Source organism: Mastomys coucha, unplaced genomic scaffold (genome assembly GCF_008632895.1).
Source record: "Mastomys coucha isolate ucsf_1 unplaced genomic scaffold, UCSF_Mcou_1 pScaffold21, whole genome shotgun sequence".
In the NCBI taxonomy this organism is placed as follows: domain Eukaryota; kingdom Metazoa; phylum Chordata; class Mammalia; order Rodentia; family Muridae; genus Mastomys; species Mastomys coucha.
Genome location: NW_022196904.1, coordinates 70,199,425 through 70,214,543, shown reverse-complemented (window position 1 = coordinate 70,214,543; position 15,119 = coordinate 70,199,425). Strand labels below are relative to the sequence as shown.

The window sequence follows — 15,119 nt, the reverse complement described above, 5'->3', positions numbered from 1 at the left end:
CTTTGGGAAAATAGGTATTTACAATTCATAAGAGTAGCAAACTTATAGTTATGAAGTAGCAACAAAAATAATTATGGTTGGGGGCCACCACAACCTGAGGGGCTGTATTAAAGGGTTGCAGCATTGGGAAGGCTGAGAACCACTACTCTAGGGAGGCACAGAATGACAGAGCAGCGAGGGGTATGTATGGCTCAGAGGTGGAGCACTTGGGTTCCATGCCTAGCTCAGAAGGGACAACAGGGTGAGGGATCATGGGGAGATGGCTCATCAGGGAAAGGGGTTTGACACCAAGCCTGAGGATCTGAGCTTAATTCCTGAGATCCACTGGCCTGAAGGAGAACTTTGCCAGTTGCCCTCTGACCTCACTGACCTCCACATGTGTTTCCTTCGCCCACACACCCCCACACAAGCTATGTCAACGTTTTAAAGCGGCAGAGCCACAACCCTGGGTTCAGATTTCAGTCTTTACTCACTTCAAGAACAGAACTCCCAAGGAACTGCAGTCAAACTATCCCCACCCCACAGCGAACCACCCAGTTCCATGAAGGAGTGGTCCAAGTTTAACATAACAAGAATGACGGCAAACACCAGCTGAGAGGTTTCTGTACCAAGCCCTATCCTAAGGACTATGCAACTGGTAATGAGCAGGAGCCCAGAGCAAGGTGCTAATATCCCTATTTTACAGATGAGGAAATCAAGGCACAGAGAAGTCAAGTTGTTTACTTAAGGTCACAGGGGACCTAAGCGGCTGAGGCAGGATTTGAACTTGAGGACTGAGATCCGGTTAGGGGCCTTAACTGAAGAGCTGATTCTATCCTTTTGCAAATGGGATGCTTTTAGGGGTGGGGATGCTAAATGGAGAAGGAAGTCTGGAAGAGTTTTAGTCTGTAACCTTTAATTTAGGCACTAACTCACACGTGACAGTTTGCAATTTAGAGGGGTTTGGCCAAACATTGTCTGTTGGTACCTATGTGCCTGATGCCCTCCGAACACACTAAGTTTTATTAATTTCCCAAGATGGCTTTGCAAGGTATCTAAGCCTGAGGCGACTTTGCAGGGGAGGAAGCTGGAGTGCAGGCAGTAGGAAGCACTTGCTGGGCTTACGACCTAAGTCCCTAGAATTCCAAAAGTTAGGGTTCCCAGGAGAAGGTTCAGGGGCGATCAGACTAAGAGAAATAAAGAAAGAGTGGAGGATTGGAAACACAGGCGGCCAGGGGCAGCTGTAAAACGCCAAGAAAGGAATCTGGCCCACCAGGGTGGTACCCTCCGGTCCCTCTAGGCAGGGTAGAGATGGGTCTTAATAATGTCAGTTTCCAAGTCCCTGTGTTTGGGGGTAGGAGGTGAATTCTCCAGGTTGATCAGTCAGAGATAGGCCTGCAGGAAGGAAAGACCTGGCACCCACCCGCCAAGCTCCAGGTTCTGCTGTGATGCCTGAGAATACCAGAAGCCCAGAGTTTATAGCACAGCCATCAGCAGTGCCCTCAGCCCCGGGCCGTTGGTGGCTCCACGGTAGACTCTGGTCAACATCAAATCAAAGACAAGTAGATGAATGGGCAGGAATGGCTAGCACCTGAGGCACCCAAACAGTGCCGAGTGTGCTCCCTCCTAGAAGAGCAGCGGCAACCGAGCAGGAAAGCGGCCCTCTCCAAGTCCAGATAGAAAATGGAAGAAAAGGGCTCTCAGCTCCCTAGCTTCCCTCCCCTTTCGCTTTGACCACAGCACTTGGGAAAGGGCAATGTTTTCCTGGTCCTAGTGGACCTCAACCTCTCCTTTGTCGTGGCCACTCCGCTAAGCATCTCGCTGTCCGCGCTCCCCTCCCTCTGCCGCGCCCCATAGCACTTACCCAGCGGCACACTGATCCGGGGGCCGAGCGCCCGAGTCGTCTTCGTCCGCAGCAGCAACAGTAGCGGCAGCATCAAGAGCGCGCGCAGCAGGACGGCGGAGCGGCTCGCCCGGCCCATCGCGGCGCGTGGAGCTCGGACCGCGGCAGGCTGCGGCGTCCTCCGGATCAGGTTGCTCGAGTGGAGTCGCAGGCTGGAGCCCCGCCCCGCGGTTGGGCCCGGAGTCCTTCCCTCGGCCTCCGCCTCCGGACCTGGGGTGGGCGGCAAGGAAGATGGTCACGTGGGCCGCCGCACCGTAGGCTCCCTTTGCCCGGGGCTGCGGGGTGGAAGCCCCGCGCTCCCGCCGCAGGGAGGAGGGCGCGGAGCAGGAAGTCGACGAGTAGGCCGGCCTCCTAGTAGGTCCTCGCCCAGCTCTTTCCCCTTCCTCCTTCCCGGGCGCTGGAGTACGAGGGGTGCTGGATCGGGTCACCCGACTTGGGGCACTGGGGGTCGGAGCAGAGCCTGGGGACTTGAAGCTCTGAGACTGAGGAGCTCGCAAAGTCGCTCGGGCCCGGCCTCCTTCCGGCTCCCGGGAACCCTGCCCCACACGCCCCCTACCCACCCCCACCCACCCCCACCCCCGCTCTGGGAGCTGTGCAGACACTGAGACTGAGGCTGGTAGCTTTCCAGTCTTACTTCCGCGAGAGGTCTATGCATGGTCTAGAATCTAGATATTCTGCTGGGTTAGTCCATGCTTAGAATTCTGTCCACGCGAAGCCCTGGGGGCGGAGCAGAATTAGTTCAAGTGGGATAATAGGATTTCATGGACTGCACTGCCAAGGAGGCTAGACCTTCCCCCACAACCAGCACGTGGCTGAGCATAGGAAAGGATTCCCTACGGCTGGAATGAGACGCCAGAGGTATCCACCCGCAGGTACCCCAATCTGAAGTCAATTTGGTGGAGCCACAGCAAAGGAATAGAGGGGAATAAGGAGGGGGAGATGGGGAGATCAACAAAGAAAGACATCAAGGTTTTGGAAACCCGTTTCAGCTTTTCCTAGGTGCGTGGATAAAATTAAAAACTTAAAAATATATGTTCATTGTTGTTGTGGCAATGAGACCACTTTGCTCAGAATTTTCTGCAGTTGTCGAAGCTACACTGCCCCTGTGGGCAGTTTCAGAGCCACATCTTTCTGCTCTCGTCCCCACCCCAACAGGCAAGTAGCAGTCAAAGCAGACAAGCTCTTGGATGTCCCAGGTCTCTCTCACAAACAGACTTCCCCGTGTCCCACAATTCCTGTACTGTCACCACCCTGACATCCTTCTACGGTCTCGTGTCTTTTCTCTTACTCCTCATGTCCAAATGCACTAGTTTCCATAATCTGACACTTACTGCTTTCCCTCTAACTACTTCTTCCTTTCCTTCTATAATCTCTTCTCAAATACAGTAGACAGAGTCCACTCCACAAGTTGTGTCCTCTGGCCTGTGTGTGTGTAACACAAAATAAATATACATGCAGACAAAACTCCAATGCACATTTAATAAATATCATTTTAAAAACTGTTTCGAGCCAGGCGGTTGGTGGCGCATGCCTTTTAATCCCAGCACCTGGGAGGCAGAGGCAGGTGGATTTCTGAGTTGGAGGCCAGCCTGGTCTACAGAGTAAGTTCCAGGACAGCCAGGGCTACACAGAGAAACCCTGTCTCGGAAAAACAAAACAAAACAAAAACCTAAAAACTGTTTTGAGGTCAGGCCTGTAACCCAGGCCTTTAATCCCATCAGACCTAGGAGTCAGAGGCAGGTAGATCTCTTGAGTTTTATAAAGCCAGTTCAGGACAGCAAGGCTACACAGAGAAACCCTATCTCAAAAAAAATTTTTTTACATGTATCTGTCAGTGTGAGAGTGTCAGAACCCCTGGAACTGGAGTTACTGACAGTTGTGAGCTGCCATGAGGTTGCTGGGTTGGAATTGAACCCAGGGCCTCCAGAAGAGCAGCCAGTGCTCTTATTCCTGAGCTATCTCTCCAGCCCCCATATTCATTTGTCTGTCTGTCTGTCTGTTTATTTATTTATGATACCAGGTTTCTCTGTGTAGTCTTGGCTATCCTAGAACTCCAGTAGACCAGGCTGGACTTGAACTCACAAAGATCCTCCTGCCTCTGACTCCCCAAGTACTGGAATTAAAGGCATGCACCACCACTGTCCAGCTGAAAATAAATTTCTAAAGTCAGCTGGATAATGGTGGTACATGCCTTTAATTCTAGAATTTTGCAGATGGAGGGAGGGGAGGATCAGGAATCCAAGGGCAGCCTCAGGTTCATAAAAAGTTTGAGGCCAATCTAGGCTACATGAAACTCTGTCTTAAACAACAACAAATCAAAAACAAAACTTAAATAAATACATACATAAATAAAATGAAAGTCTAGGTGCAGCTTTCCCCTACTCAAACCTCCCAGGTCCCTGGGATGGTGCCTGTATACATGGCAGGCACCTTCAATAAATGTTGGTTGAAGGAATGACTGGGTGACCAAGGACGATGAGGGTCAGACTACTACAGGCTCATGTTGGCTAACAACCTGGAACAATCTTTTGATGCCAATTTCTGTCTAGTTAAGAGTGCCCCAAACCTGAAATTATGCAATAAACTTTTTCAACTGAACACAAGACTTCAAAATTATCTCTCTTAAATCTATTGGTTCTGGCCCAGATTTCATCCCACAGAGGTTGTTTTGAATATCGATTCTATTATACATTTGGCACCTCTTTCCTGGTTTTGAATCATCGTAAATTTGGCTAAGTATTCCTTAGACCTTTAATCAAGTTACTGATAAAGATAATGGGCGTGCGGATTTAGCCTCCAGATCTTGGTTTCTGCACACCACTCCTCTATAAAAGCAGAGATCTCCTTGGAGAATGAGGGAAAGTACAAAGTAAACAGCACATTTTGTTGGGCCTGAAAGCAAAGCAAAGTCTAAACTAATGTGGCCATGCCTGAAAAATGGAAGAGACAGCCTGATGACTACGTGGAGAGGAGCCAGAGAGATGACCATTTGGTTACCAAATGCCATAAGTAATGGATTATAATGCAGCAAATGAAAATACAACCCATTAGTCAATAGTGTAACTCAGAGAGAAAGGGAAAGAGAAGGGAAGGGAAGGAAATGTCTTTATGTACAAATGCTGGCTGCTAAGTGTAGAAATAGAGGGACTAGGGCTGGTGAGGTGGCTCAGTGGGTAAGAACACCAACTGCTCTTCCAAAGGTCCTGAGTTCAAATCCCAGCAACCACATGGTGGCTCACAACCACCTGTAATGAGATCTGAAGCTACAGTATACTTATCTATAATAATAAATAGATCTTAAAAAAAGAAAGAAAGAAAGAAAGAAATAGATGACTAGAAAGAACACTTAGCAAAGACCACACCTGGAAATAAAGACTAGGGGAACAGTGCCTGTCAGTCCCACAGATGATCACTAGCCCAAAGGCAAATGTATGCCTGCCAACAAGACCTGGTGGCCACCATCTTAACTAAGTGGTCATCCACTATAGGAGTACGATGGAATTTTTGTTCGCCTCCCATATGATGCCCTGAGAACTTCACATTATCAATCCCTGTGGTGTTCCTACCAAAGGGTTTAACCCACGTCTAATAAGAAGGATGAAAGCAGATACATCCAGCATGAAGAACATTTTATGAGATAACTAGCCTGGGTCAATCAGATCTCAGAAGAGTGAGAGGGGTAGGGGGAGGGAGAAAGGGACGGAGAAGAGGAGGAAGAAGAGGAGGAGGAAGAAGAGGGGAAGAAAGAAACTGAGGAGGAGGAAGAGAAAAAGCCAAAAGCCAATCATGGTAAAACACATTTGTAGTCCCAACCCAGAGGAGGTAGAGGCATGCAGATCTCTGCTAGCCAGCCTAATTTATTTGGCAAGTTCCAGACCAGTGAGAGACCGTGTCTCAAAAAAAAAAAAAAAAAAAAAAAGTGGATGACTCCTGAGGAATGACATACAAAGTTGTTCTCTGGCCTCCATACACACATACAAATACACACACATGCATGAGATCTCCTATGTGCACACACATACCCATGCATACACAAGCTTTGTCAGAAATCAATTTTTGCTAACTACAGCATTTTCTTCTTCTGCTCTGTACCCCAGTTTAGGGCAGTGCTTGATCTATGGCTTACCTGCTCAATTAGCATTTATTCAAAGCCTGAGTCTGGGGATCAGTAGCTCCTAAAGTGGCAGGAGATTGGTCTGCTCTTGTGTCTTGGCAACAAAGGGCTTGTCTGACGGCTGTGCTCATCCCGGAGGAGAGGAGGCAGGGGCTGATGCAGCCTCTCATGGTTGTTAATTATATCCTGCTCATGTGCTTTGAAAGTATGTCTTATGCCAACTGGGCAGCAAGCCCCTTAGAGAACAGCACTGGGTCTTCTGTCTTCTGACCCCTCCCCCATGCCTAGCAAGGCACCCCGGTAGGAACCACACAGTGCTATCTACATGAGAGTCCTGACCCTTGGCCTGGGGAAGCACTCTCCAATTCATGCGTGCTCCTGTTGGGCTCCACTGTCTTCTGTACATGTGCTGACGTGGTTTGTCATGTGCTCTCCTCAGACTGGAAAGAACAGAAGGCTGACTGACAAAGAACTGCCTTTGAATTGACTTCCTTTAGGCAAAAGAGTGGTTCCCAAGCCAACGATGTGTCTCCTGTTCCCCTCTGCCACGCTTGGATGTAGGCAAGTGTTTTTCTGCCAGATGTCAGTGTTTGCAAAGAACTGGGGAGAGGGGGGTAGCTTGGAAAGAGTACCAAAAATCAGAAGAAGAAAAAAGTAGTACTTCTTCCATGCCCCAGCCTACAAGTCATCCATAAGTTGCTAAGTCTGCCCTCTGTCCATCTGCACTCACAGGCCTTCTTTCTTCCTCCCATCCTGTCTACCTGTGCCTCCCCCCACAACCTACACACACAGAGAGACACACAGAGACACACACACACTTTTCTTCACTAGTGCAAGGATGAGAGGTATAATGTTCATAAGAATATATTATAAAGAAGCCCAGACAAGCCTGGAGATGGTGGCACACACCTTTAATCTGGTTCTGGGAGGCAGAGGCAGGGGGATCTCTGAGTTGGAGGCCAGCCTGGTCTACAGAGTGAGTTCCAGGACAGACAGGACTACACAGAGAAACTCTGTCTCTGAAAAACCAAGAGGAGGAGGAGGAGGAAGAGGAAGAGGAGAAGCATTAGGCACCCAGACAAACCCAGATAGTCTCACTTACATAGACCAAGGTGGCCTAAACCTTGCTATGTAAGCCACACTGGCCTGGTACTCTAGATCTCCTGTCTCCACTTTCTCAATGCTGGGAATGTAAGTGCACCACTAGGTCCCGCTAGAAGCTTGTATTTTATACCTGTTAGCATGGGAGAAAAGAAACTAGGGAAGAGGGGAGCAGACCATGACTGTAGAACCAAGGAAGGAGCACAAACTGACAGAACAGTAGGAGAAAGCCCGAAGAGAAGAAAGAGGAAATAAAGTCAAGGAAGAATGAAAACAGAAAATGAATGGACACGTCTGACCAAGCCTCCCTTCGTGCGGTCAGCCTATCACAGTAAACACTCGCCCCTCAGCCTCTGCCCAGGTGCAGGCAGGAAGATGTCCTTGGGCATGCACGAAACCTGCCGAAGGGCTCTTGCCAAGTCTGCCCCCTCTGACTCCTACCCAGGGGAGCTAGGCGTTGGACTCCCACAGTCCTACTCTGGAGTTCTAGCTTTGTTTGCTGCCATGCGGGGGAGGAGCCTCCTGCCCAGCCCAGAGGAGCTTGAACCCAAAGGTCCCGCCCACCTCTCCTTGGGCAACATTCAGGCTCCTCCCACCCCTCCCCCCACCGCCGGGTACTGACTGGCAGGCAGCCTAGCAAAGGTCTCTCAGACATGAACTGGCTGTGGTCCAACTCCCTAGGCCCTGGACCCCTGCCACCATCCCCTCGTAGCCCTAGGCCCTCTTCTTATACCAACCTGCAGCTGCGGTTCCCCACCCTGCCCCAGTTAGGCACGAGGCTGTCTCTCCTCCCCAGGGGCCAGGCAGCAACTTGGGCTGCAGCAGCAATACATTTACATGAGGAAGTCACAGCAGCAGACACAGTCTATGTGTGTGCTTTTAAACCGTCCAATGATTGCCAGGCCTGAGAGCTGGGCACTTCCTTGGGAAAGGCAGCACCCTTTGCCCCAGAGGGTATCCACCCAGGGTCAGAATTAACACTGCCTTCAGTTCTCTCAGATAGCTTTCAATAGGGTCCAACAACTGCCTCCTCTCTTCCCAAACCAGCTTCTTCCTACAGGCCTTTTGCTGTGCTCCCCACTCCCTAGCCAGAATATGTGCCCTGTTAAATGGTAGGATTCAGTGGTGAAGCATACAGTGAGAATTCATCACTACCCATTATATAAGGGTTCTAAGAGGACCATAGTCCTCTGGTTGTTAGGTGCTTGTCTGGTGATAGTAATACCACAGTACTTTATGGCATGGTTAGGGAACATGACAAGATAGCACCCGTAAAGCCTCCAGCATACTGAGCAGAGTGAACGCCCCATGTCCCAGACTGGTATTGCTTCTCCACCTGAAAGGAACCCCGTGGCCTCAACAGAGTAAACATCTTAGAAGCCCTTCAGGAGAAGCCCCTTCCTAGTACACCCTCAGGTTCAGCTGCCTCCTGCATACGTGGTGCTGAGGCTGCAACTCTCCTGAAGAGAAGGAACCAGCCTGCCCAGCCCAAGCCCTGGGCGTGCCTACAGTGGCAAGCAGCCCACCACACAGCACCGCCCCCACTGGGCCTGTTAGGACCTGAGCAGGCCACTCCCTGGGAGGGGATCCCCCCACCCTACAGGGCTGTGGTGCAACTAGCAGGGCTCAGCCTGTCCCTGCCCAGACAGGGTGAAACATGAAGTTGCCACTGTCACTCCTGTGCTCCCTACAGGAGTTCAGGAGGTGCCGGCTGTGACTATAGGCCTGCCCAGTCAGGGGGACTGGCCTGGCTGACCCCTAAAACTAACTGACTGCTCAGTGGCTTTGCTGCTCTCAAATGACTACAGTTTACTCACGGGTGGGAGGCGGGATCCTAGGCCAGGTGGGAATGGGGTCAGAAGGCTAAGGACCCAGCAGAGGCTCAGCTTCCTGTCCAGCTTAGGAAACCATGTTCTCTTCTCGAAGATCTCAAGTCAAAGAGCTAAGTACAGCCTTATGCTTGTAACCCTTGAGAGGCTGAGTCAGGAGGATCCCTGTAAATTCCAGTGCCAGCCTAGGTCACAGACTGCACTCCAGGCCAGCCAGAACTACTTAGCAAGACCCTTATCTCAAAAGAGTAAAGATTAAAAATAAAAAACTTTTTTCCAATTTGCCATCAAATTTTTCCTTCTAAATCTACTCTACTCCGACTTCCAGACCCCTTATGAAGGCCAGCACCATGCCTCTATCCCCAAGAAACCAAGCTTCCTTCCCAGTCTTGAGCCTCCCCACTTCCCTCTTCCTTCCCACAGAAGAGGAGCTCTTTAGCTCCAAAGTTTCTGTCATCTTAAATCACCCTGGCTGACACACCTCCTACACACAGCCTTGCTGTTGGCTGCCATACTGAACCAAGAGAAGAAGCAGGGACAAATGAGTCTTGGGAGCGTGGTAGAGATGGAAGATGAATTGCTACTGATCTCCCGCAACTCCAACATCAACCATCAACCTGTCTTGCCAGGGTGGCCATACCATGGAAGCATGCTCATTTGCCATCCTAAAGAAATGGTATCAGGTCACTCACAGGGAGATGGTATAAGGTAACCCCAAAGCCTTGAGCTTGGATGGGTCCCTCTGGCAATACTAGAAAATCCCAGGGATTCCTACGGCCAGATATCGCCCTGTGAACGGAGGCATCCCAGGATCCCTGGGGCTTGGACCCAGCAGGAGCTTGGAGTAGGCTTATGTGCCACTCTCTGTGGCTTTCACAATCCCTTGAAAGAGTAGATGCAGATTTCCATCATGATGCTGTGATCTTCCGGTTCCTCACCTAGGAATATGGCCTTAAGCCTTTCACTACAGCCTACGGCCCGTGTAGCAGGGCAGAGGCCCTTACTCCAGAGTGGCATTCAGGGGAATAAGAACCCTAAAGGTGAAGTGCTACTTCTGGAGAACAAGTATCAGAGCTTTCATCTAATTTCAGAAAGATCCATGTCTGGGCTCAAGAGATGGCCCAGTGGGTTAGGAACACTTGTTGCCCTTGCAGAGGATACAGGTTTGGTTCCCAGCACTTTCACAGAGGCTCACAACCACCCCTAACTCCACTTCCAGGGGGTCCAATACCTTCTTCTGAACTCCACAGGTAGCAGGCACAAATGTGGTTCCCATATATATGGGAAACACTCATATACATAAAATTTTTAAATCTAAAAAAAAGGGGAAAACCTTGTCTAGGGTTAGATATGCCGCGTAGTTCTTGGACTACTTGCCTAACATGCTCCAGAACAGGGCTTTTGCCTTTGTCATGCACCCTAAAGGGTAAAGAACCTTGTCTTGCAAGGCGCTTAGGAGACAGAGGCAAGTGGATCTCTGTGAGTTCGAGGCCAGCCTGATTCACAACTTGAAATTCACCAGTGCTACACAGAGAATCCTCGTCTCAGGACGGACAAAGAACCGTGTATTCTCTCCTTTTCTCTTCTTCTTCTCCTTCTTCTCCTTCTTCTCCTTCTTCTCCTTCTTCTTCTCCCTCTTCTTCTCCTTCTTCTCCTTCTCCTTCTTCTCCTTCTTCTTCTTCCTTTTGAGACAGGGTCTTACTGTCTCAAACTGACCTTGAACTTGACCCAGGCAGGCCACAAACTAACTACCCTCCTACCTCAGCCTTCTAAGAGGTTGGAATTACAGGTGTGTATCACCACACCCAGCTATAACCATTTCTTTAAAATGTGTTCATCTTCAGAAACAAGGAATTTACAAAATTTGCCCTTATTAGGTAAAAAGAAACCATTCTTCCTTTGGAATAGCTGTGTAATTTCCACATGAAGTATTTGGCAACCTCCCCCCTACCTAAATCAAACTTGACAGTCATTCAGGTAATATTTTCCTCAGTACTGACTATAAGTGTGGCATTTTGCTGATCTTTTCACACTTAATAATTTTTAATCCTCACAAGAGAGGGAAATCCCACTAAACAGATAGCAAGCTGCACAGAGAAGTTCAGGGGCTTCCTAAGGCCACATGTATTCAAGGTGAAGACTTGGGGCCAAGGGATCTGCTGGCTCGTTACTCAGGTGATCACTACACCAAGAAGCAGAATTTCAGCCAGGTTTTGTCTCAACCTGCAAACTGGCTCCACTTTTGATGATACAAGTAGCTGTCTTTCTTTTCTCCCTCCCTCCCCTCCCTCCTTTCACTCAGCTAATACTTTTTCCTGTTCACTTGCTGCCTTCTAAGCATGAGTCAAATTGACGGAAAGTACCAGGGTTGCTGCAGACAAGGACTTCATAATTCATCAGGATTTGTCAAATGTTTCTTTGCAGAGCTGCCCCATCCTTGACTACATTTCTCTAGACACTTTCCCTCATTCATTCCTTTGTCTCAGACAAAGGTAGTAGCCACAGCAAGCCTGGCAGGACTCCAGAAGGACTCCCAAGCTGCACAGACTAGATCCTGCTGTTTTCAACCAATTTCCGGAGTTGTTCCTTTGGGCTCCTTCTGCCCTTGGCTCAGATTTCCATTAAGGCACTCATTACGCCCAGTAAAGCACTTATTTACGAGTCTCATCCCTCTCTTCCCTACCCTTCCACAAGCTTCTTGATTGCATAGACCAGACCTGCCTACCTCAGGTTTTTAAATGTCCAGCCCCAGGGCAGAGCTTGGAACCAGGAGGCACCCAGTAAATGTTGACTAAATGAACAAATGGGTTTTCTGCTCTCACTGAAGGTCTCAAATCATTTCCAAGAGATTCACTCCAGTGTTCCTTCTCAGATCCTTCCCCACACACCCAAATCTTTCTCTTTTCTTTTCAAAGAATGTGTGAATAAGAAAAGGCACCAAAGAGGGGCCAAAGGCTCCAGTTCCCTGCCTTAGGGCAGTTCAGAGTTTTCTAGCTCTAAATCTCCTCAGCAGCTTTGTTGGCTTCCCAAGAGATGCTATGCTGGAGGATGTTTGAGTGCTTGGCTCCTGTCAGACACCACTTTAAGCTGAGGTCCCCAGGCTTGCAGATATAGCTCTCAGTTGCTCATCCTCCACCACCTCCTTCCATCAGACATAGGTCATCAGCACGAAGCTCTGGGTTGGATTCCCAGCAAGTCACAGTACATATGCTTCTAATCCCAGCACCCAGGAACTGGAGGCAGGAGAGCCAAAAGTTTAAGGTCATCCTTGGTGACATAGGGATTCCAAGGCTAGCCCAAGCTACATGATAAAGTGCATATAATGACGTATGATGTACATGAAACATATACAATAAAATTGTGCTGGGGATATTGCAGATGACCTGAAGATGTCAGGAAATGGATGGGGCTTGCCCCAGGAAGAACTGAAAGTCTTCCTGCTGCATAGGTCTTGTGCTCTGGGGCTCTCAGGATTTTTCATTTGTTTGGTTTTTGCTTGACAGAAGATCTCATGTATCCCAGGCTGGCCTCCAACTTCTTGTGTCTGAGGAAAACCTTGAACTCTTAATCTTCCTGCCTCCACATCTGAAGTGCAAGTATAGATGTGCGCCACACAAACCCAGCCCCCTCACTTCTTCTTCTTCTTCTTCTTAATATTATTATTATTATTATTATTACTATTACTATTATTACTTATTTATTTATTTGGCTTTTCGAGACAGGGTTTCTTTGTATAGCCCTGGCTCTCCTGGAACTCACTCTGTAGACCAGGCTGGCCTCGAACTCAGAAATCCACCTGCCTATGCCTCCCAAGTGCTGGGATGAAAGGCGTGCGCCACCACTGCCCAGCTATTATTATTATTATTATTAATTATTATTAATTTCCTTTTGGTTCTGGAGATTAAATCTAGGGCCTTATACATGCTATGAAACATTGTGCTCTACCACGAAGCTACCCTGACCCCACCTCCATCGTTTTTTTGAAACATTTGTTTATTTATATAGGAGGGAGGGAACATGTGTATCATGTATGCAGAGGTCAGAGGACAACTCTCCTTCCACCAGACTTAGGTCATCAGACTTGAAGACAGGCACCTTTATCCCATAAGTCACTCTGCCACACACACCCAACTCCATCACTTGTCTCTAAGAGTTCAAGACCGTAAATGCAAAGAGATATATAACTCCTATTTCTCTGAGCTTCAGGGAAAAAGAAAAATCACTCTCAGTCACAGCCTAGGAGTTGACTCGAGGAGTCAAGAGACAGAGTTCAAATCCTGACCTTTCTACCAATTCACGTAATCACCTGGGGATAACTGAGTGTCTCTGGGTCCAGCTTTCCTTGAGAAAATGAAGGGAAGGCAAACCGTGATTTCTAAATCTCCTGCCCCAAAGCATATAGTTAGTTCTTCCTGTGGTTGACACGAGATATGCTGATGTACTTATTATATGTTTGTGTGTGTGATGGCCGTATGCATGTGCCACACTGCACATGTGGAGGTCAGAGAACAATGTGTGGGAGTTAGTGTTCTCTTCCTACCATCTGTGTCCTGGAAACAAAACTCAGGACCTTGGGCTTCACCGCAAGCTCCCATCTCCGAAACTATATCACCAGCCTTCCCGGTGAATCTTAAATACATGACAGGTGAGGGACTGTGAACAGAGGTTCGAAGACCTTCCCGAAGTAATCCAAACCTCCTGAACCTCTGTTCTAGTCTACTAGGACAGCTACAGAGGCAAAGACCTCATTCCCAGGACCCCAACTTCCTCCCCCTCCTGGCCCTTAATCCACCTTGTTGTTCAGAGAGAAGAAAGAAGCCATGACAAAGCCCTAACTCAGAGGTCACAACCGCAGACGTTCAGAGGAGGGGCTCGAGGCCTTTTTCCTAGTGATTTTCCTCTGGGCTCAGGGAGTAGGGGGCGGTGTTGAAAGACACTGTTAAAGGATTCGCGCAGAGGCCCCCGGTGGCCATGGGAACGTGGGCCCAACCTCCTGCGCTGCCATGGCAACAGGCTCCCCCACTGGCCCCGGCTGGTGCCCATCAGAGCATGCAGGTGGCGCCCTCTTAGGCGAGAGGGGCGGGAGGAAGGTGGGGGGCGACGGCGAAGGCCCGCGCCTGTCCAATCACCCCCAGACCTTGGTTCCCACCTCGTTCGGACCCCTACCTGGAAGGAGTTACGTCTCGCGACAGGGCTACCTCTGCGCGGCTCCAAAGTTTCACCAACTCACTCCAGCTGCCAGGCTGGCCAGCCGGTCGTAGTCCCTGGGGACCCGGAGTGTCCCGTGAACACCCTGCGTCCTGCGCCGTGTCCCCGGAAATGCTGGGCAGCCTCCAAGCCCCGCCCCGCCCCGCCTGCTCGGGTTTTCGGGAATTGTCCAAAGGCGCCCTCCTTGGCTCCGCTGCCACCGCTCCGCGGTCCCCTAGCCTGATCCAGCAGCTCTGGGTACGAGGCTACCCACGTCGGGCCAGGGTCTTCCACCCGATCACCTACAGTCCACGTAGGCCGAAGTCCACTGGGCTGCACCCTCTCTGACCTTGGCGTGCTTGGCCTCGCTGGTGGGTGGTCTCCCTAACTGGAATTCATTCCTACCCAGAGTTGGAATCTAGGTCCCCTGAGAACTGGCAGTGTTCGCTAGGGCAAGTGTCTTAACCTCTCTGAGCCTTAGTTCACCTGTAAAGTGGGCATGAAACCAACAGGGACCTCACAGCGTGGTGATGAGAAGCAAGCACCTGGCATTTGGTCAACCCTCAATAATGGTAGTATTGTTTTTCAGTGGAGAGGAGACAGAGACAGAGAGACAGAGACAGAGACAGAGACAGAGACAGAGACAGAGACAGAGACAGAGGGAAACAGAAAGACCAAGCACAGAGCTGCCTCTGAAACAGTTCACAGCTCCTCCCATAAACCTGCCGAGGAGATAGGAGTATAAATATAAACAGCGTCTATCAAGTGACCTTGCCCTGTCCCTCTCTAGACCTTGTATTCCGCTTCAATCTTCCAGAAAAGGACAGCAACTTTCTGGGCGGTTCCTGAAACAACCAGTTCTGGGTTTGTAAGTGGCTGAGCTGGCCAGAGCTGGCTGGTTTAGAGAGCCAGGAGAAGCTATAGGGCAAGGGACAGCCGGGGCCAGAGGAATACTAAGAGCATGGTCCCTCTGCCTTCTCCGGAAGAGCTCCAGCAAAAAAAAAAC

At 49.7% G+C, this 15,119-nt stretch overlaps 1 protein-coding gene across 2 annotated transcripts in view; it reads right to left on the bottom strand.

The window, feature by feature from the left end:
- Window positions 1-14,241, bottom strand: part of Sema4b (semaphorin 4B) — a 41,735-nt gene extending 27,494 nt beyond the window's left edge. Inside the window, exons 1-2 of one of the 2 annotated variants that reach the window (XM_031387100.1) lie at window positions 14,093-14,241; window positions 1,844-2,092 (exon numbers count right to left, since the gene is read on the bottom strand). In XM_031387100.1, coding sequence (XP_031242960.1) covers window positions 1,844-1,961 — 118 coding nt within the window. In that variant the 5' untranslated portion in view covers window positions 1,962-2,092; window positions 14,093-14,241. Of the gene's footprint in view, window positions 1-1,843; window positions 2,093-7,834; window positions 7,850-14,092 lie in introns of those variants that run through there. The other variant, XM_031387101.1, reaches the window with a different exon arrangement.
- Between the last annotated feature and the right edge of the window lie 878 nt (window positions 14,242-15,119).